General features: G+C 26.0%; 1 protein-coding gene and 1 long non-coding RNA gene across 2 annotated transcripts; one reads left to right on the top strand and one right to left on the bottom strand.

The window, feature by feature from the left end:
* Positions 1 to 424: 424 nt before the first annotated feature.
* On the top strand, positions 425 to 19,551 carry LOC113559802. The gene is made up of 7 exons (XR_003406030.1): positions 425 to 823; positions 8,244 to 8,336; positions 15,547 to 15,629; positions 15,756 to 15,879; positions 15,953 to 16,152; positions 17,353 to 17,692; positions 18,620 to 19,551. It is a non-coding gene; the product is annotated as an uncharacterized LOC113559802 (long non-coding RNA).
* Positions 5,966 to 7,244, bottom strand: LOC113559801 (innexin inx2-like). Its single transcript, XM_026965562.1, has one exon. The coding sequence runs from the start codon at positions 7,080 to 7,082 to the stop codon at positions 6,015 to 6,017; it is 1,068 nt and encodes a 355-aa protein (XP_026821363.1). The 5' UTR covers positions 7,083 to 7,244; the 3' UTR covers positions 5,966 to 6,014.
* Positions 19,552 to 24,574: the final 5,023 nt, after the last annotated feature.

Below are 24,574 nucleotides of genomic sequence, written 5' to 3' on the forward strand. Positions count from 1 at the left end.
CATAAATTCTAGAAAACACATACTGCATTACTGCGTATATTGTGCTTTAATAAAAGGTAACAATTAGATAATATTATTATAGTGTTGCTCGCAAGAACGATAACGATTGACAACCGATTATCGTTTTCAATGAAAATCGGATAATAATAAAGTATATTTCAATTTAATATTTTTAATTTTAAACAGTTATAAGTCTATAACTAATATAACTCTATCAGACGATGCTCACACTATCTCACCTGCACATTACGCATTATCGTCTGTCTTTATTTATAGGTGTTATTATATAATTATTAAGATTATTTGCGTCGTGCTATCGGCCGCCGCCGCCGGCTCGCTGGTGCGCGCATATTAACTATAAAACTAATTTAATTAGTAATTGCTATAATACGTCGTCGCGTTAACAACGTGTGTAAAGAGCCCTCGCTTATTTTTGTTATCATTCTAGTAATATTTTCTCGTTTGCCGATTCTAGTTGTTTTTAGTTGTTAGTGTCACGGGCGCTTTATCGTCAACTTGTATATTATCGTTTTTTATATTATATTTATTATGTGCGCAAGAAGTTTGGCCAATCTTATTCATTTTTGTATTATTGTTGTGTGTACGCTAATCGCCACATTTTCTTATATTATTGTGTGTGCGCTGGTGGCCGGTGTTTTTTTATATTATTTATATTATACCATATTACATAATATTTACATTTTAATGCGCGAATTGCCGTATTGTTTTTTTGATTAATTGTAACTTGGCGTTTGTGTGTAGGTATGTAATTATATTTTACATAGGATAGATAGCAGATGGCCAGCCGTGCACCGACTATATCGTGAGTTTTAAATTATATGTTATATATTATTATATATTATTATTACTATTATCATTAATATTACTGCTATCATATTATTTACCTCAGGGTCTATTCTAAGGATTTTTGTCAACAACGCATTAAATTCTCTACTTTAAATATAAAAATATGATTTATCTTTTAAATATACTAAAAATATACTAATATAATAATATTATTAATAAACGCATAATATAAATTATAAATAGTGTATTATACTATGCTGCACATAATACTGAATCGTACAGGTACATGGGAACTATGTCTATGTACGGTGTAAGCAAATATAGGTATCTAATCGACTTCCAAAAAATAATCTTCAAAATAATATATATAACTGGTATAGTAATTTAATATGTAATATTTGAAATTTGAAAATCACTCAACTAATATTCACAAAATTATTGCATAGGTGATAAATGGTTTTTGAAAAATATAATTTTTGAACCATTTCACCAACCTCTTCATCCTTAATATCATTATTATAACATTATGAACAACATAAAAATGTATTCCGACTGACCAAACATTTTCTCAATATCGCAAACAATGCTTAGCCGCGCCTTACATTATACCCTGATTTACCTATTAGTATATTATTATATCTTATTGCACACATATTTTATTCTATTTATCCATAAGGGACGTGCATTTATTATATTTATTATTATATTTTAAATCTAGCGCCGACGGAAGAGCACCTTTTTAGGCCCTCCCGCACCTTTCATGGCATTTTATGATTTGTAAGCATATAATTTTTTTTTTAAATTAGAAATACAAGTCCTGTCTATGGTGGTGGCTCGTGGGTGCACGATCCAAAAAAAAAAAAAAATTACCAATACTTTTATATATAAAAGAAGAAAAGGCCTTTTTTGTTCCAATTTTGTCACGATATTATTTAACCTTTTCCCAATTTTTTTCAACAGAGATGTTCCAAATACGAGTGTTACCGCGTCACTCGAATTTTCATTTTTTTTTTGTCTAAGGGAAAGGTGAGAGGAGTTTGTATTTAAAATTTATGGTTTTTTAGTGTGTCATTTAAATAATTTAATGATTTTTTTTTCACAATAAGGTTGTAGTACCAAATGAGCCTATGAGTAAATCACTTTTATTATTTTCAATTTCATTTTATTTGTCCTTTCAGTTATAAATATCATAAATTAAGTTAAATTATAAAAAATATTATACATTATATGGCTAGGTTTTATAATTATAATAAAAAAATCAATTTATATACAAATTGATTATTTAACACAGAATAGCGAAGCCGGGTAATTCAGATAGTATATTATATTACGAATAATTTGATGAATGTTTAATTCGTCAATGTCAATAGAAAACAGAAACATGACTGTTGACTAGAAAAAAAAAATGTTGATGTTAAACTCTTGAATTTTATTATTATCATTATCATTGTCATTAGACACCCACCTAGGTTAGGTTAATGTAAATTTGTACACTCAATGACAGGTGATCTCAGAGGTAAATATATATTTTGGTTCCACTGTTTATATTATTGAGCCAAAAGGGTCATAAATTATTTTATTTTTACTAATTATATGTATATTGGTTTGCCAAACACATAGGTAACATAAATTTTAGAATAATAAAATTATTCAGTGCCCTTATTATACATTATTTTTAATTGTTGGGCTAAAAGGGCTATAAATTATTAATTGTTATTATCTTATTATACTATACTTATTATTAGAGCATGGATGTTGTAGTACTAAAAGACTTGTAAAATTGATTGGAGTATTACACTGAAAAATACTAAAAATTGCACTAAAAAATAGCAGTTTTTTGTTATAAATGTTTTTGGTACTTGTGCGTTATCGCGCCTACCGCCGACTCATCGAGACTACCTTGATTTCACTTGTGCGTTATCGCGACTCCTTTGATTTCGAACGCATTTTATTTTACACAATATATTTTTAATACGTTTATAATAATACAAAACTACCCAAAGCTAAAAGTCAATGTATTTATTGTTAATATAATAATATAAATAATATGTCAAGTATAATAAAATAAAATAAAATTTAGTAAAAATTTAAAAATCGATTTGTGGTGGTCATTGTTTTGCAATACTATTAAGTAAAACGTTGAACTTGTATTCATTATGGTTAGTATTCCTTCAATTTTTTTTTTTTTCTCAAACTTATAACACATACTTCCCGTAAATAATTATTCTAATCATTTACCGTATTAATACTAAGTTTTAAGTGTTTTTCACAAAAGTTCACTGAAGTCATTTCCTCTGTCCAACAAAACATAAAACGTAAAGCTTGCAAAAATGATATGCGACTATTCACAAACCAATTGGCAACACGCATGTTAACTTTTTGTTGACAACTTTTCACATTGCACTTCCAAAATACTTGTTTTCCAAAATAGAGTTTCGCTTTGTGACCGTTCAAACAGATTCGTTTATGTGGTAAAATGCCTTTTTCTTGAAAAAAAGCTACAGCATCTTTTTCCATAGTTGGTAAGAAGTTCCACAGATCCATTGCCAAATAATCGTAACTGTATAACAAGTTATTACTACTACCAGCGTGACAGCGTGGTTGTGACTAAATGTCTAAGTGTCCTAAAAGTTACACAGCCAGTCTATAAAAATTACGATAAGTGCGATTGTAACGACATTGGAAAAAATAGAATTAGTAATAGAATTGCATATAAAACGGCGTCGCTATAACCCATAATATGAGGTAGTCGTGATAAGGCATATGTGGCGCATGGTAGATTTTCTTAAATCTTTCTTAAGTAGTAGAACTCAAAGAGTTAAACTAAATAATCAATATAAAGAAATCCATGAAGTATCTTGTCATGTACCGCAAGGCACAGTTTTTGTTCTCTTATTATTTATTATCTTTATAAATGTTCTCTTAAAAATGCAGGCTAATTTAGATAGTACAATTTTAAGTTTTGCTAATGATACTGGCATACTGCTATATTACTATCTGAACAAACTATAGATGCTTTGTATTATGAAGCAAATAAAATTCTAAACATTGTAAATGATTGGTTTTGCTAGAATAAACTAAAACTAAACCTATTAAAATCTAAATATATTTGTTTTAACCCACAGAAGTGAGTTATTTTAAATGAAAATAATTTAATTATCCGTTCAATAAATTGTGTTTCAATATCTAATAATACATGTGGACCAGAGTGTGTTAAACTAGAAAATGTGAGGGAATAAAAATATCTTAGTCTGATTATTGACTGTAGACTCAAATGGGATAGTCATATACATTTTTTAAATAATACTTTAAAAGAATTCTTCTTCATATTTAATTATAAATTTAATAATGCATACAAAAGAATTGTTTATTTATCCTTGGTACAATCTGTTTATACTTATGGTATTTTGATTTGGGGAGGAATTTTCAATAATCATCTATCCACATTAATAATAACTATAAACTGTATAATTAAATATCTACTTATTTTACCAATTCATACAAGTACCATATTAATTTATAAGAAACTAAAAGTAAATGATTTTAGGATAGGGTCCAAACCACATGAAACCATGAAATGTACCTTTTAATATCATGAATGTATAAATTAAAATTATATCAATAAATAAAACACCAACTTAATTTTATTTAAAATAATTGTTTTTATTATCTCGAACAACACAATAGTATAATATTCATTATCAGTATTATTATAATGACAGGATGATTTAAATTAAATTAACATAGCAGTGGTGTGTGGTCTAAGTGTATGTATACATTTAAATTTATTTTTTATTATTATAAATATCTAATAAATAATTTATTAGTATTATTTTTAACAAGTGGCTATCACAAAGTTAAATATCAATATAAAATGTTAGATAATTAATTTTAAGAAAAGATTAATGATTGTCGAGATAAACATTACTAAAACTAATATTATATTTAAATGTAATACAAAAAGATACTTAAAAAAGTTAATTAAAAAATATTATACTTAAATAATTTTTATAAAACATAATTTTAAAAATACATATTTAAATTATGCTTATAAAACTTAATTGTAAAAATACATATTTAAAAGATACATATAAAACTTAATTATAAAAATACATATTTAAAATGTAAATGATACTACTATAATTTAAAAAATAATATGCATAATGCAGAATTTATATGAGTTAATATAATGTTATACATTTGAATGACTGCCCAACTGTAAAATACACATGTATACTATTTTTTTTTAGAACTTATATAATCTTAAAAAAGATTTCTTTAATTGTATTAAATAAAGATTTTAAAATACATTGTTATTTAATTAATAAACTATGGTTTCCAAAAATGTAAGCTTAAAAAAATAATTAATATACTAAAAATAAAACATTTATTTTCCAAGAATTAATAAATTCTTAGTTATTATCTTACTAATTCCTTATACTTAATACATAATATTTTTATAATAAAAATGAACAATTTATTTTACTATGAATAATTGACACAATGTCAATACATAATTTATTTATTAATTATTATCTATCAGGTGTTCACATAACAATGAATGTAGTAAAATTATAAAGCGTACTAATAATAATTAACTTATAAATTAAGTTATTCTTTAGTAAGAAGTTTATATTTTAAAAGTATGAGAATGAGTCAATTATTTCATTACATTTAATGAACATCAGTTCTGTTAATCATTCCTAAATCTTAATTAATGTATTTATATATCAAAATAAAACCATTCTAAGAATATGATTCCACACAAAATTATTTAGCATTATTAATATAAAATCACTTATACATAAAATATCCTTGAATATTTAAAATTTATTTTAATTATAATTTATTAAAGAATAGTATTTTATCGTCAAGGTATTTATTTGAGAAAAAAATTATAAAATTAATAATTCAAAATGGTTATTAATAATATTGTAGTAATCTTTAAGCTGATGACGTATATAAAAAAGAAAGAATAAAAACCTTGTATTCAACAAACTCAAAATTAATTTTAAATATCTATCTACCATAAAAAATTTTACATGAGCTGATATATAATTTATATTTTAGTAAAAAGATATATTTTTTTTTGTTTTGCTAATTTTTTACCTGTAATATCTTTATTATCTTTATTGTTGAAAATTTTTTTTTTTTTTAAATTTAGTAAGTTTTTAAAATTGAAAATGTTTTAGGTTATTGAGTCACATTTATACATTATCCTTTTCCTCAAACTTATTAGTCAAATCTGATACAAGATCCCTAAAATCCACGGGACTGATGTTTTTGCTCAGTTGATAAAAGACAAACCAATCACCTATCCAAAACTTCTGAGTTAAAGATTTTAATGCCTTGTGAGAAGAGCTATCAGTTTTTGATTTCAATAACATTAAACGTAAGACGGGGTTTACAATAATAAGTGTACGATAAACAATGTTTAATACACTAATTATGGCAATAAACCAGAACCAAAACCACAGGAACGCAAAAATTTTTTCGTTCAGAACATTTAGTGGCAACACGCACATACCGTCAAACTTCTGAATACTGCCAGTTGGACCGAATTTGTGGAATGTACATTTGGTGACTATGGGAAACATTCGATTCATTACATCCGTACGATCTTCCGGTTTCGTTTCATTCATTGTTAATATATTATAACCATACATTTTAAACTCACCTTCAAGAAAGTAATTTATAAAATACATCTGGAGTAGGATGTTGCACAAGTTAAGGAACTCACAGAGGAAAAAGCGGATAGCATAGAAATTTTGCAAATGTAGGTTTTTGACAAAGTAATTTATTAATAATTCTTTATGCTCAGGATCGAAGACGATTGAACAATTGAGATCCATGATCAGTGACCTCATGCGACCAGCCTCCCATAACTTCCACAAATACCTGGGTGCGTAGAAGAACATAGCTTGGAAGAACAACACAAAACAAACCCACTGATAATATTTATGGTACTTGACTGTATCTGTGTCTTCGTCATAAACTGAAACACCTGGGTGCACGTCCTTGCCGATTTTTCCATTGTTCCACTTTGGTAAGGTGAACGTCGAGTATATCCAACAGTATGTGTCCATGATGTTCGTTGGTATACCTTCGACCATGCAATCAATCGGATCGCCAAAGTACTGTCGAGATGTTATGAGAATCGAGCACACTAATAGAATAAGAACGGTTGCCCTGTAATGCAATCGAAAGACAATGTTGTCGATAACAACATTGTCGAATTTCAGCAATGTCTTTATGGGTCCAAAAATGTCAATCATGTTGCAAGTCGTTCACAATAATGCGTACGTCGAGAGTATAAAACCGAATAAATTTAAAATCAATAAAAGCTAACTCCCACGATAGGATAAAAACGTTAGATTAGAATTAAAAAAAATAGTAACACCACAACGTTTTTTTTTTTAATAAATATTAAACGGCGCGAACGTCCGGAACGCAACACTGATACACATAAAGTAACGGACGCCAATGAGCAACAGGTGACTGAACAACGAATGACGCGGTGTTTGCGGACTAATCACGAACGATACACCATAGACGACAGCCAGCTGGGGGTGGAATGTTCAGTGTTGTCAGTGGTACAAACTACGGAGCTACAAGTAGTGCGTGAGTGCATAGAACACGATAATGGTGTGAGTGGTGGTAAGTTGTGGTAAATTGACGGTGGAGCGTTGTCGGAGGACCACCTGTTTAGTATGAACATTGAGCATTCATAAACCAGTGTAGCCAGGCTAGGTGTAGGGGTTAATTTTTGAAATAATTGATATTGTTTCAATAATTTGAAAAAATAATATTTTCAAAGAGTGAAAAAATTAAATCATATTAAAATCATTCGACATGTCAGTATAATATGATATAACATATATGCATATTATATTTATGATTTAGTGATAAATGTATTCACATAATAATTAAATAATAATTTATGATAAAATATGTGATAATTTATCAACCTCTATCTGATAAGATAGGGTTTATAGGGTCCGTGTTTGAATATAACCCCTAAACGCCGTCATTGTTGAATTATCGCGGATTACAATAATTTTGAAATAATTATCCCAAATCAATGTCCTTCCCTATATCGTCTACCACAAAAATCATTGAAGTGGTCAAAACACTGCTACGATCGGATAAATAAATAATAATAGTAATAATAGATGTTCTGTAAATGTTATATTTTTATCAATTATCCATTTAGTAATTCAGATCCTTATTAAAAATTGACATATATTTTGATATGATTTTTTTTATGTAAAATATTTTTTATATAATTATATTTTATCTTTAAAAATAGTAAGGGTTTTATTAATTATTCTATTGAAATCTTTTAATGGTGCTTTTAATCCTATATAGGTAATTTTGAATTTCTAAATTAGTATAATTTATATTTAATAGTAATGATTGTTCTTTATTGTCAACAGATAATTGGTAAAATTTGAACAGGACCTTGTGTTTCTGCAATATTGAGAGATGTTGATGTCAACAACATGATGAATATAGTGGATCTAGATGAGGTGATTTAACAACTAAGCTAATCTGTTTCTGCATTTGAATTGTATTAATACCCTATAAATATAAACTTGTTTTGCAGTTGGTTCCTTTTGAAGTAACCAATGTAACCATACAATTACTTTGAAACGATGTTTCCAAATTTCTAGCAGTCAGTTTTTATTGCACTACCCCCCTCCCCCCATATTTGACTAAAATATCTGGATAAAATAAAATACCATTTGGTCTTTCTTCCTTGAATATTTCTAATATTTCATTTATGATTTGTGTATTTAGCTTATAGGTACTTAGAGTTGTACTATTCAAATAATCAAAAAATTTGTTCATGCAGTCTACAAAATCTGTATTTTGTGTGTTTTTTGCAATTATTTATGTGTATTGTATATTATACGTGTAAATGTGTAATCAGTATTATTACTGTCTTTAAAAAGTTAACGAATTGGTCTCTACTATCAGCAACTACTAACCTTCGAGCATAAACTGTTTATATGCTCTAATTGCTGTTTTTAAAGTTAATTATAATGTTTATAAAGATTATAGATAATAGTCTAATAACTATTTTTGATATTACGTAGGTACATTATATGCATAATAGATGCTTATTTAATAATATATTAACTCCTTTTAATATCACTGATATAATTAATAATTAATAGTATATTCTCAATTTTAATTATTATTATTTTATTTATCTTGAATTATATCTGAAAACAAATATGTTTATTAAAACTCCTTTTAAGATATGCATAGGCAATAAAATATGCAGTACTGCAGTTACCTTTCCTTATCAGAATTTATATGTGATCTACAAGAACTTATCTCAGTCATGTTTCTTAACCAGTGACCAGTTCTTACTATCATTGTCTATCTTCAATGTTTATTAATTCATTTTTGCCATCATTGATAATTAATCTCTGAATTTCTAAGTATAGACTAGTTTATATGCCTTCAAGAGTTTTGAATACATAGCCACATTGATATTATTATAACATTTTACTACCTAGACATTATTATGTTAAACCTTGTATTGTAATTTGTTAGTATAAAAATATGGTTTGATATCTATGAAGATAACTCTTGCATATTCATAACCTGATTATGGTCATCAATCTGATTAAATCTAAGCCCCTCTCCCTCAATAGGTATTCTTAAATTAAAATTTAATATATTAATAATTAAATGTTTTTTTGAATGTTTCTTATGACTGTGCACAATATCAAAATTATCTACACATCTACTTTTTTTATGATAACTATTATATTAACAAACTATGGTTCCCATACATTTAACATAACTATGTGTATATATTATTGTAGTTGTAAACTATAGATTAATGTGTTAGTTAATATAACTATATTAATATAATTATACCAATAGTACCTATGTTTTGTAAACCTAACATTTCAATTATTATGCAAATATTATTACTATTTACTAACAATTTTACTATTTACTTTTAACTTTTATCAAACATAAGTAGGTATTATATTTTAAAACTAGCCTTAGTTAGATCATACATAAGGGTATAATAAAAAAAAAAAAGATTATGATGAATCTGCTAAGAAATCTTAAATGATTAAAAACTCAACAAAATATTTTTTTATTTTATAATATAATTAAACAAAAAAGTTAAAAAAAAAATGTAAATATTAAAAATAGCAAATTATTCTTTGTTGTTGATATAATAAAATAATAACAATAACAAATTGATAAAAATAAAATAAAATAACAACTTAGTTAAAAATTAATTATTTACAGAAATAATTTTTTTTAAATTATGTTATAAATTAAATTATATTTTTTTAATTATATTATATTATTATATTATTTTATTTTATTATTATCATACTTCTAATTTAAAATCCAGGCGTCTTTCTTTTCTATTTGTAAAAATATCAATTAATAAATCTACCTATGTCTTGAATTTCTCAAATAGGTTTTTATACGTTTAAGAGTTGAAAAATTTCTTTCGACTGATGCTGTGGTAACTAACAGTATTGAACAATTTTCAACGTTGTATATATATTAGGAAAAATATCTTCTGGGCAATTAAATAATGTATCAAGGGAGTTAGTTGGAATTAATTTTTCTGTTTCTAACTTCATTTGCCATAATTAAAATTCCCCTTTTAAGGTTGAATTATAAGAATCTATTTGTAAGTCATCTTTATAAAATTCTAGGTTAGTAAATCATCAAATTTTTTATTTTTTATTTTAGATGGTAAAAAACAAGAAAGTGTAGATATTAAATTTGAATTTGTATTAAATCTTTCATTAAAAGATAAAAGTAAATTATCTAAATATGAACAGAAAATTGATACCATATAGTATGTGTAACAATCACCATTATTTACAGTATAATTGGTCCAGTGGGAGTGTCCGTGGGATGATAGGAGACACCAACCTTTTCAGTAGTTTCAACAGCACTATCAAGTATTGTTTGAAACTTTACTTCATTTCTTAAATGTTGTAAATTTGTAATTGTTGTTCTATTAAATTTGTAGTGGTTATAATATCTATATTCTCTGTTTGTAAATATTTTGAAATTGTGTATGTCATACCAAGTACACTCTCCATTATAGAGCATGTAATTAAACACTGGAAATTGCATAATGATTTGTGTAATCAAATAGCACTTTTGTCATTTTCTGAAGTCGTGAGATCCTCTAATGCTAAAACAATTTCTAAAAAACCATCAACAAAAAGAGCTTCATGCCTCTCAACCTATCTAGTGTCACAATATTTTTTTAACGCAGAAAATGTTTATTTTCTAATTTTGTTTTTAATATGTAAGATCTCTTGGCTGACATTCAAAAAAAAGAACTTACCTCTTGAATTATATTTAATGTGTTTCTGATTTGTTGAACTTTAGAAGCATCATTTAGACTTAAATTTAAACAATGGGAGAAACAGTGAGTATGTAAAGCATTAGTTAGGATATTCATTTAATATAAGTGCTTAAACTCTTCTAAATAATCCACCCATATTTGCTGCACCATCGTATCCTTGGCCTCTTATATGTTGTAAATTTAATCCTAAAGCACTCAATGTACTTATGATTTTTTTGCTAGCTTTAATCCTGTAGTACTGTGTAATGGGACAAATTGCAAAGAATTTTCCCTTATTTTAGTTACATCAGCATCAAAGTATCTTTGTTCAACTCTACTAACATCAGTAGTTTCATCAGCTAATATCATAAAAAAATTGTTTTTTTTTTATTCTGTTACAAATTGTAGTCTGAATTTAATCACATATAATTGAAATTAATTGATTTTGTATATCAGCACTGATATATGTAGAATTTTTGCCACGATTTTTAATATGATTTAAAAATAAATCAACACCATTATCAATATGGTAACGTAACAGAACTCTGAAATTACTATCATTATGTAATGGTAAATTCAAATCTAAGCTATCTAAATCATAACCATCTCGAAGAGGAACAAGTCCTTGGCGTCCACAAAGAATTATTGTTTTTATTATAGCTTTCAAACTATCTCTGTTCCTTTTTATTTCACTCTCATTTCTTTTATGTAATTGGATGTAGACGTCGTTTTGTTTTTTATCAACTATTTTTAAGAACTCTGCAACTTTAACCATAGAAAATGTATGATATTCATTACTTTCATGTATTTTAAAGTACTCAATAGCATCTTTTCAATTAACAAATAGTTGATGAACAAATGACTTCGGAGGTGAATGCATACCTTTACCAGCTCCTTTTTTTCTGTAAAACAACACACAATACTTACAAAATACTTTATTTTCCAGATCTGAATAGACCAACCAATTCCAACGCTGTAACCAAAATAAATTAAATTTTCTTTTTTTTATTTCAAACATTTTTATTGAAAAAGTATAATTACTATCTGGTGTCCGTGTATTTATTATAATGTCTTCACATTCAAAATCCTCTATTTTTTTTAAACAATTTTTCTGGATTTATTTACCAATATCTTTTTTGAAAATTTGCTTCCCCAAAGACATATTAGGTAATAGTAATTAAATATATACATTAACAAAATTACAAAAACATTAATATTATAACAATTACAAATATAAAACAAAATAACACTTGACTTGATTGGTACCATAAAAAATCATCAACAATTATAAATTCAGTTAATGTATCTTGATTTAAAACAGTTATAGGTCACATGTAGTACTCAGTAGTAGGTTAAATATTACTGTAAATAATAAATCTTTAATGTGTTAGATTGTGTCTTTACTTAATTTATAATATACACTCCTATAAAGGTAATATATTATAATAAATAATTAATAATTGAGTATTTATTATTTTTGATTCATAATTATTATGAATTAAATATTGTCCTCACCTATTGAAGATCATGAATTGACTCATTATTTTCACCATATTTTATTTGCTATAAAATAAGTACATATTTGAAAATTTAAATCTAAATTCTAATGTAGGTATAATGTTACATTTTATAAATTATTATATTACAATTTCATACCATTTCCTCATAAGCTTTGGTATTATGTATATTTTGTTTTTTGCAAAATAATTTAACAAATAATTTGATGTCCTTTTCATTATAATTTGTGAATACTACCTTAAGGTCTCTTATGTATATTTTAGTATTTAATAAAATAATTAATTAACATATAAAATAACAATTGACATTTGAATTTTGAAAAAAAAAAACAAACAATTTTTGTTAATTGGAGAATTTGAGAAGTATATGATAACTCCTCCCACAATCACTGACAATTTATTATCTATGCCGTATAGAAACCTAATATATTTTTATTTTCCAAAAAAGCCTTTTATAGCTTAAGTTTTAAAACTAGTCAGTAATAAATAATAATTAATAATTGTATTTTTCTATATAGTAATACCTTCAGACACAATATGCTTCTCAAAATAGAGGTTTTCTGGTACAGTATATAGTCATTTTGATTTGATAGATTATAGTGTCGTTGAGGATGTTATATTTTGTAATCTTTGTAGAATGTTTGTGACTACAATTGTAGATAACATGGCATTTTAAACTAAAGGATTTAGAAATTTAAAAAAAGTAAGTATTAGATGACTTAGAATCTAATATTAATTTATAATGTATTTTTATTGATAAATTGTGTTATTCAATGTTGAATATTTGAATTTAATTTAAAATAATATTTACTATATACTTGAAAATTAGTTAGTTGATTATAATTTGTGTGTAAATTTAGCTTCTATACCTTTGGTAAGAGATTGGATGGGACCAGTTATGTTAAGTTGTATTTATTAAATTTTTCAGGGGCAATTTACTAACTTAACTGAACATTTATAAATTATTATCATATATTAATTTAATATTTGCTTATTCTAATTAATGTATGAATAATTACAAATAAAAATAATTACAAATTGGATTTTACATACTTAATTGTTTCTATTAGTAATTTCAATAAAATAGCCAGTAAGTTAAAAAAAGACCTTTCAATAACAATTATAAATATAATATAATTTTTACAGACATTTATTGAATTGATTAATAAAGTGTTAAAATATTGTATTATTAAGGTAAATTAATTAAATCTGGTAAAGATACAAAACAACTTTAGAAAATTTATTAAAAAAGCCATTGGTAGAAAACAGAATACACAAGTCATTAATTAAGTATTATAATTCTGAAAATAAAAACAATGAAACTATTTGTAATACATTTAATAAATATTCTATTAATGAAGGTTTTATTATCTAAACTAATTTTATTTTTATTAATAATATTATATTGTAATTATTTGTTTGTCAATTTAAAAATTTGTGAAACCAAATATTATATTTATATTATGTAAAATGGGGTTTTTTCCCTGTAAATAAAGAAAAAAGTAAAAATTAAATCAACTGGTTTTTATCACAAATCTTTTAAATATAGTAATAACAATTGTGAGATAACAGATTCAGTTTTTATAAAACAAATATTTAGTTTTAAAATAGAATCTTATATAAATAAAATTAAAGATCACTCCTCTTATTTTGAATAGAGTTAACAAATTATATTTTATTGAAAGTTGTAAAATCTATATCTGTTCTTTTAGTTTACCTTTCCAACTTGGAAAATTCCTTAGGCTTGTTCGTTCTATTTTAAAAAAAAAATGTAAAATTCACCCAATATATAAATCAAATAATCCTATATTATAGTAGGTAGTAATTATCGTTGAATAGTACTAACTTTTTTCATTTCTAAAATAGAATAATGCAATTAATAAATAATAAATAATTTCAAATAACCAATTTGAATTTTTAAATAGCAAATTCACTATACTTATACTTGATTAACTAATTCATTCATGATAACTTAGACTGTGACTCAAAAGTTTTAGGATATTTTTAAATATAAAAGAAGCATTTGATACAGTAAATCATAATTTATTATTAAAAATACTTTATATTTTATTTGATTATGAAGTAAATTTATTTAACTAGTAGAATGCAGGTAGTAAAACTAAATAATTCCTCAAGCACTATGTTTTAAGGTTATTTAAATCAAATGATATACTTATCTTTAGTCCAATCTGTAATTAATATTATGGTATTGTTTTTTAAAAGCAATCTTATAACTCTCATATTGTTTTTTTAAAAAGTACTTTAATTAATGTTATAAAAATTATTTTTATAATACCTATGATTATAAATGATGGATTTATTTTTCACTCATTAAGTTTTCCTAGTATTAAGAATTTATATTATTTATAAAAAAAAAGTTATTCATTTATAAATTTAAAAACAATATTAGTCATGTTCTTTCAACTATAGTACATGTTACAAAGTAAATATAAATATTAGTATTCCTATATTTTTTAAACAAATTGGTATAAAAAGCTCTTTATCGGTAGCAATTAGGCTTAATGTAAAATACTTTAAATAAATATTAATAATTTCCATTACATTGATATTCTTAAGCTTTACTTAAATAGTATATATTATATATAATAATAATAATATTTATTTGGAAATTCAACAAACAAAACACAAATAACATATACATAATAAAGGATGTGCAACTCCCCTATAAGTATAGCTTGTGTTGGGGAGTTATAATTGTTTTGAAATAGTTGTGAAACGTCTAATAAAATTTACAATTAATTATAAATATATATGAATGAAATTAACATTTTTAAGTCTCTATTAATTTTATTTTACCAGCAGCAATTTATCAAAATTGTTTTAAAACTAACATTTATTTTTTTGTTTCAGATTAAATCTGTTGTTCATTTTAATTGGTCTAATTTTTGTGACAAAGAATTATTCTTAAAATTAGCTGAAGGGAAAGAAGTCAAGTATGATCAACTAATTATTTTATTTCAGGTGTTATTTAAATTAAACAAAATTGAAACAGTTGGTGGACAATTATTATTTAGAAAACTTTAGTTATATGTTTATACTTTAAAATGTATTTTTTTTAGGTTTGCGTACAAATTAAAGGTTTTAATTTTCCATCAAACTTTACTCAAGAATAGATTGAATCAGTAATACCAGATAGCCATGAAGTTTTTTATTTTCCTCATTTCAAAAAAGGTCTTAAATTAGGTTTGTAAAATGAATTTTTTTTTTCTTATGAAATTTTATTAAAATCAAGATTAATACAAAGGAATTTTTCTAGGTGATTATGGCTGTTTCAATGAAAGTGTCTTAATCTTGTCACACGCCTACAAAATAATTACCAAAAATGGGTGTGTCACAATCAAAGTTTATATCTGCTCAAGACTATTGAATGCCTGAACAAGTTATGAAAAACCCTGAATTAAAAATGATTTAATTTCAAATAATAGTTGATTTTACAAAAACATATTTTCCTAAGTGGTAAATATTGATATCAAAGTATCAAAATGTTAGTGACAATGATATTGTATTACAACATATGTTTCGCAGTATTAACATCATTAAACAAATAGAATGAAAATATTGTGTTTAGCACACTTATATTTAACTGTTTTGCAATACCATTATGCATTAATATGTTAATATTTGTGAATATTCTTTTAAAATAGTATTGGGATTTAAATATTATATAACATGAGCTGTCTAACTATTACTGATTCTTGTTCTTTTGCTTCTCCCACCCATTAAAATAATGGATATTTAATCATCCAAACATAATATAACCTCATTATTTTCCATGTACCCTTTGATAAACTCTATATCTGTAGTCACTTTATTGGATTATTTACAATATCAAGAAAATTATTTTGTATTTGTATGTCTTCGAAAAAACAATCTTGCTAACAGTTTGGGCACTTCTGTCTATTTTTGTCATTTGTTTTAAGAAATGTATAATTATCAAAACATTGTAGCTGATCACAATGGCAAGGTATATTTTACCAGTGCGACCATTTTAATTTTACTCAATGTACACGTCAAGGAAAACCTACAACATGTAACGGACAAATCCATATTCGTATATTCAAATACATGTTCATATGACAGAAAAAATTTGATTTTCTTTTCATTCGTAACTGAAATATAATACATATCTTCTTCTTTTCTAAGGGTTAAGACTTGTCATAGCAAAAAAATAGATTTCCATTTTTCTATCTTTAATGTTAGAGTCTTCATAAGGTAATACCCGTTGCATCCGGCTATTCCTATGAATAGTCTTCCTCTGTCTTCTACTTCCTTCACGTCCATTAATTCTTCTTTGGATGAAAATTTGTTGGAAGAATTATTGAATTTTTACCCAGTGAAAGATCATTATTCTACATTGACATCGACATCATCACAATAAATGGTTTGTGGGCCATTGAGATGATACTACAATACTCTCTGGTTGATATCCTATTATCTGGTTTTGTTTATATCAAAAAGTTTTTTTAGCGACTCTCCTGTTGACTGTAGTTTGCGTCTGAGGTATTAGATCGGTATCCAGCTTGGGTTTTAAAAAAATATTAGATTTATTATTTGTATTACTAATATATAATTTTAAGATAAATGAACCTTAAAAATCTGTTGTATCAAAATAAGTAAATAATATAAGAAAGCATGTATTTTAACATATTATTATAGATTTAAGACAAGTCAATTCATGAACACGTCAAATCAGAAGGTGCTGTAAGTTCTATAGTACATTTCTGCCAGTATTATCAGTAACTTTTCAAAAATAACTTACCAACACTCATTTTCACTGCTATAATCAATATATATATATCAAACCAAGACAAAGTACATTAGCTAATCATCAACCACTGACTAAGCACAACGGTTCTAAAATCAATTCAACCATAGTGAAATATGAACAATTAAATATATCCGCTAAGTAAAAAATTGCTTTAGTATGGATGCCTAGTCACCGCTACATTCTTCAAACTACAATATGAACAAAGAATTCGCTACACGGATCTGAGAGGTAATATATTAATTTATAGTATAGTTAAAAAATTAATTTAAAGACACATAACCGTCCCCGTTTATCATAAATCGTTTTAATCATTACAATATGTTGACTGTCCCATTGTAAGAAAACCAATAAAAAAAGCGAAAAAAAACACTGACAAATCCAAATATACAAATAATAGTCAGTGCTTAATCTGGTCCTGATATTTTGTCAATACTGTACTATTGAATATTATATTATCTATACATATTGCTCAATATACAAAGGCCAAATTGTATACTTTGCTCGTAACATATATATTTATATAGATAATAATAATAATTATTATTAATAATATATTTATTTTTATTATGTGATTATTAAGGATGTTGAAAGCGAACCATTTTTAAGGGTTGTATTTAGGCAATATTCGATATCCATCGTAAGTTATGTGTAATTGTGTGTGTTGTAACTGATCATTAGTATGCGTGAGTTCCCCGAACGCTTTATGTAATTAAAGATTAACTACGGCTAAGGTTCTTGGAAATCAGTATCGTACATACGCGCAGTCACACGTCACTAAATTTCGCAATCAAAAAAGTTTTTACATGAAAATCCCAAAAAGAGGAAGAAAAATCACCCATTACCTAAAGTCCGATTTTAATTTTAAAAACATATTTGAATTCCTTATTCTTTTTTATAGGTTATGTAGGAAATGGATTTATTTATTAATAAATTGAAAACTTTATACAATCTATTATACAATAGATTGTTTTATTTAATAACTTTATAGTAATTAATAAATTATATTTATATATAATTTTTTTTCTGGTACTGGGTGAATTTTTCTTTCGTTTATTGGTCTAAACGCATGAAAAAATATACGACCCGCTTTCAACAGCCTTAAAATTATAAATTTATAAGAATACAATTTTTAAATTATTGTTTTATTTTTTAAAGTGACTGAATATTACCGAAGATTATTGTATCAAAATGCTGAATAGTTTCCGATGTTGTGACTTCAAAGCTCTATCGAGAGCTCTTGACATAATGGAAAACAGATAAAAATATGATCTCAAAACCCGGGCACTTCAATTTATAAGAACTAGCACAACTAGCTTTAACCAATAAACTCAATATCAATCAATGCATTTAGATCAAGCTGGACCAACTCAGGTTATATGATTTAAATTGATAAAATGGCTGTAATAATAATTAAAAGTATATCTATATACATGGAAAAACTGCGTAAGGTTATGTCAAATAATATAACATTTTATTATTGTAAAAAAATTACATTATTAAAATAAGCGGCGTCAGAAATTTTGGTATGGATAGCTGCCCATCATGTCCATACTCCCATACTCTAGATTGGAGAAAAAGGTCTTATTCTAAAACACGAACTGGGTACCTGATCCAATACCTCAGACGCAAACTACAGTTTCAACAGGAGAGTCGCTAAAAAAACTTTTTGATATGAACAAAACCGGATAATAGGATATCAACCAGAGAGTATTGTAGTATCATCTCAATGGCTCACAAACCATTTATTGTGATGATGTCGATGACAATGTAGAATAATGATCTTTCACTGGGTAAAAATTCAATAATTCTTCCAACAAATTTTCATCCAAAGAAGAATTAATGGACGTGAAGGAAGTAGAAGACAGAGGAAGACTATTCATAGGAATAGCCGGATGCAACGGGTATTACCTTATGAAGACTCTAACATTAAAGATAGAAAAATGGAAATCTATTTTTTTGCTATGACAAGGCTTAACCCTTAGAAAAGAAGAAGATATGTATTATATTTCAGTTACGAATGAAAAGAAAATCAAATTTTTTCTGTCATATGAATGTACGAATATGGATAGAATAATTCAATACTAAAGACCTGACTATAGAAATTAAGATTTAAAAAAAGTAAATACTTTATTGTACTTTTATTATAAATAATATATTTTTTTTGTGGTTTTCGCATACCTTGTAATATTTGTTATTCATTTATTTTTATATAATAATTTCAAATTCATTGGTTTTTTTTTTTTTTTGGTTATTTTTGCTAATTTTAATGAATATGTGATGTTTATGTATTTTACTCATTTATTTTATAATTTTTTTTTTTTGCAGGTTTATTTGTATAAAATAATATCCCTTAAATCATTTATATTATTTTTGTACTTTTTCACAGAAATGTATTTTATTTGTATCCTCATTTAAACTAGTTTATCTTAAATAATTTATATGATTTATAATTTGTGTGATCTTAACAGATTTTATTTTAATATTTTATTAATTTTATTTTTCGTTTCTTTAGAGTTTAGGCTATTGTAAATTTGTAACTCATATAATTTGTATGAGTTTGCAGTTATGTTTTCTTAACACATTATTATTTATTTTTATTTAAATATTAAGAACATTCAAAAAATATTTTGTATAAAACTATTTTTATTATTTATTAATTGAGGTCCAATTTAATTAAAGCATACTTATCCATTACATATTTAATTATATACCATTAATTGTATCAACTTTATCATTAACTTATGTAGGTAAAAGATTGTATACATTGTGTTCACGCTAAGAGGTACCACGAAATATTTTAGTTGGATGACCTTGTATTGAAATGGGGTTTTCGGGGAAAGAAAAGGACTACCAAAATACACAATTTCAGATAAATTTCAAATTTTTAACCCTGTCAGTACGCGCATGCGCAATACAACTTACTTTTTTTAAATGACAATACTATTTTTTCCTACAGATTCGATTAGAGTATTTTTTTTAAAACAGTTTTTGTATAAAAAGTTTTTTTATAGCTACAAAATTGGCAAAGTTATAGTATGTTGAATTTTAAATTTACGAATAATTTGTTTCTGACAAAATTTAAACTAAATTCAACTTTATGTTACTTTAAAATCGAAATAATATTTCCGATATTATTGTTAAATGCCTGTTTATAGACAGATAAGGTAATAAAAAGAACTTGGCGACATTCGCTGGTAATTAAGATAGTAAATCCGGTTCGTTATACATTTATTTTATAAATAATTGTTGATAAATTATTTTCACTGAGACACTGACTAGTAATAATTGTATTAATACTTTAAAACTAGTCTTGTGACAATTGCTATTCACACAACGTCGTGTTTTTAAATATTTATTAAAATGAATAACAGTGAAAAAGTAGAACTTATTATAATTTTTGGCGAATGTAATCGTAGTTCTCGACAAGCAGCTCGGGTGTACGCAGATCGGTATCCAGATAGGTTTCACCCACATCACAATTATGTCCATAGACTTCTACGTGGATTAAATGAAAACGGTCAATTTCCTAATAATCAAAATAGACAACGGCAGCCTAGACCAAATAATTTTGATGAAGACACTGAATTGCAGGTAATAGCTTACATAGGAGCTTATCCACGTTCATCAATAAGACATGTATCTCGACAAATTGGTATATCAGTGGGGGCAGTACATAATATTTTGAAAAAATACAAAATGCATGCGTATAAACCTGAGTTTATCCAACATTTACGAATCGAGGATCCTGAACGTAGATTACAATTTTTGGCATGGTTTAGTGTTCAATTTGAAATCGACAATTTATTTTATAATCGTATTTTGTGGAGTGATGAATCTAAATTTACAAACAACGGAATAATGAATAAACAAAACAATAGATTTTGGGACGATACAAATCCACACTGGTCTCGAGAAACTAACTTTCAGACAGTTTGGGGTGTAAATGTGTGGTGTGGATTAATCGGTGGAAAACTTATAGGTCCTTATTTTTATGACGGAACACTTACAGATAGAAGATATCTAGATTTTCTTGCTAATCAGTTATCATTACTGTTAGAAAATGTTCCATTAGCCACGCGGAGTAATATGTATTTTCAACAAGATGGTGCACTAGCACACAACGCCATCATTGTTCGACAATATTTAAATGAAATTTTTCCCAACCGATGGATTGGTACCTATGGAGTAATTCCATGGCCGGCAAGATCTCCAGATTTGACGCCATTGGATTTTTTTTTATGGGGGCATTTAAAAAATGTTGTATATGCGGACTCACCTATTAATGTACATGATTTAAAAAACAAAATTAGACTGGCTTGTAATAATTTAGGAGAAGAACAAATAAACGCTAGCACATCAAAGGAATTTTTAAAACGTTTGAAATCATGTTTGGAACATCAAGGTGGAAACTTTGAACAATTTATTAGATAGAACTGTTATTGCAAATAAATACATTTTAATTTCAAATTCAAAGTGTGCAAACTTTTATAATTTTCATTATCTTCAATTAGCTAACTTATTTATTTCAGATGTAGGTATGAAGGGAAAAAATGAGAGTAAATTACGATAAAAAAATTGTTCATTTTATCTTATCTGTCTATAAACAGGCATTTAACAATAATATCGGAAATATTATTTCGATTTTAAAGTAACATAAAGTTGAATTTAGTTTAAATTTTGTCAGAAACAAATTATTCGTAAATTTAAAATTCAACATACTATGACTTTGCCAATTTTGTAGTTATAAAAAACTTTTTATACAAAAACTGTTTAAAAAAAAATACTCTAATCGAATCTGTAGGAAAAAAATAGTATTGTTATTTAAAAAAAAGTAAGTTATATTGCCCATGCGCGTACCGACAGGTTTAAAAATTTGAAATTTATCTGAAATTATGTATTTTAGTAGTCCTTTTCTTTCCCCGAAAACCCCATTTCAATACAAGGTCATTCAACTGAAATATTTCGTGGTACCTCTTAGCGTGAACACACTGTATAATCAGTGTTTCAATGATATAATTTTTTAATTATTCAAATTAACTTTTTTATTTAAGTAATTCATGAAATTGATATTAATATATATTATAAAGTGAAATTCAAAATAAAGTGCATTGAATTAGAGAATATATGAATTGTATATACCTAAAAATCAGATAATACAATATTGATTTGGGTATTTGGTCATTCAATTATTTCTGTACAATTTTATTACCTTATTATTTATGGTTTATATAGTATACATGCATTTAAAGAGATTTAATTTCTCTATTGTTACTTATTTGATAATTTACTAATTATTATTTGTTTATGTTAGGTAGTGCTAATTAATTATCAATGTTTTCTCTTAAGTGGTTCGATTTAAGGCACTAATATAGATATAATTATCTTCAGTTACTCTAGTATTTAGAACAAGTTCGAAGGACATTGTTTTCTCTAAAACTTTGAAAGGGCCTCTGTATTTTGGACCTAATTTTAAAGATTTTTCTACCTCTAAAAATGGAAATTTTATAAGAATTAGTCTCCTGAGTTAATACTAATATTTTGATGTGATTCGTTATATTTTTTTTTCGTTTTTGTTGAACTACAGAAACCATATTGGCATTTTTATTACGTATTTTGTTTAATTCAATAAATAATTTTTTTATATCGTATGATAGATTATTTAGAATTAATTGATTACCGATTGGAAAATATGGTTCGACCGGTGATTATTTAAGGTAACCAGATGGCTCCAATTCACCGTTCAACAGTACGTCCAGTTACACCCGCCTGATGTAAATATTATCATCGGTGCGACAAATGGCCGCCGAGCAACAACATGGAAGAATCGATAAAAAGTAGTGGATAGATGAAATCCAATAGACGGAGAAACGCCACATTTTTTTGTTTAAAAGTTATAGGACATGGGTTAACAACATAATTTGGCATATTAGTATAGGCTTGGCACTAAAAAGTAAACATTTGTATTGGGAATACCCTACAGTTACAACAGATTATCATTGAAGGTCAAATTTTAAATTTACACATTAAAATAATAAATAATAATACATGTTATATTATATTTCTTGTAGTTAATTACAAAATTCTACAATTTACCTATCAATTATTATATAAAATTAAGTTTCTTTTTTTTTTAATTAATTTAGCAATTACTTCTTCAGCACTGACTGGAATATTTCTGTGCACTGCCATTAAAGCTAGGCCCTTCAGTCGCTCCTAAAACAAACAAAATTTGTTTTTAAGTTTCCAGCTGGACCGTCCCTAGAGGGAGACGTGGTGGTGTGACACGCCCTCACGACTCAGTCTGTAGTACTCAAGTCGGTACATTTGATAATGAGCCACCGAGTCGGCAAATCAACAACATTTAATAATTTATTAAAATATTATTATTTGTTAGACAAAATGAAAATCGTTATTTTTTTAAAAATATGTATTACTACCTATAAGTTGAAAAAATATTATGAATGAACATATTATAATTTGTATACGGTTTACCTAATACTTTATTCAAAATCCCAACTAAAATTTTCTTAACTTTATTTATTAAAATAAAAAAGTTGAATATTTATGTTGTCTGCAATAGTTAAAAAAAAAATCAAACAATTTTCAAAATACAATGGTATTTAGAATGTTAGTTGGCTAAGTCGTAGTTCAAAATTATGGTTTTTAATGAATTATAAACCGATTCATTTCTACTGTGGTAGTGCATATTATGAGTACCCAGGACATATAGTTCGAAAAAAAATTACTTAGACGATCGTAGAGAATCCAGTTTTGGACTTGGAGCTCTGTAAGTGGTATGGTTGCATTCAGGGTGATACTATTTTTTATAATTTATTAATTATTTTATTATATTCATTTATTATTTAGTAACTGAAAAAAAATACCTCAAATAATTCGAGGTGCTATAACTGTCCAGAAAATAATTCAACGAAATGTAAAAAGCCGGAATCCAAATTTACGGAACATAAAAGAGGGGAATGTAATACCCCGGACTGTAAAACTTCGGACTACAATAATACAGAATACTATGTTTTGGGACTGTAAAAACGCGGATTGTAAGAATCCAGAATGTAAAATTCCGGACTGTAAATTTACGGTAACAATATTAGT

The sequence above is a fragment of the Rhopalosiphum maidis genome, chromosome 3, assembly GCF_003676215.2.
Source record: "Rhopalosiphum maidis isolate BTI-1 chromosome 3, ASM367621v3, whole genome shotgun sequence".
Lineage (NCBI taxonomy): Eukaryota > Metazoa > Arthropoda > Insecta > Hemiptera > Aphididae > Rhopalosiphum > Rhopalosiphum maidis.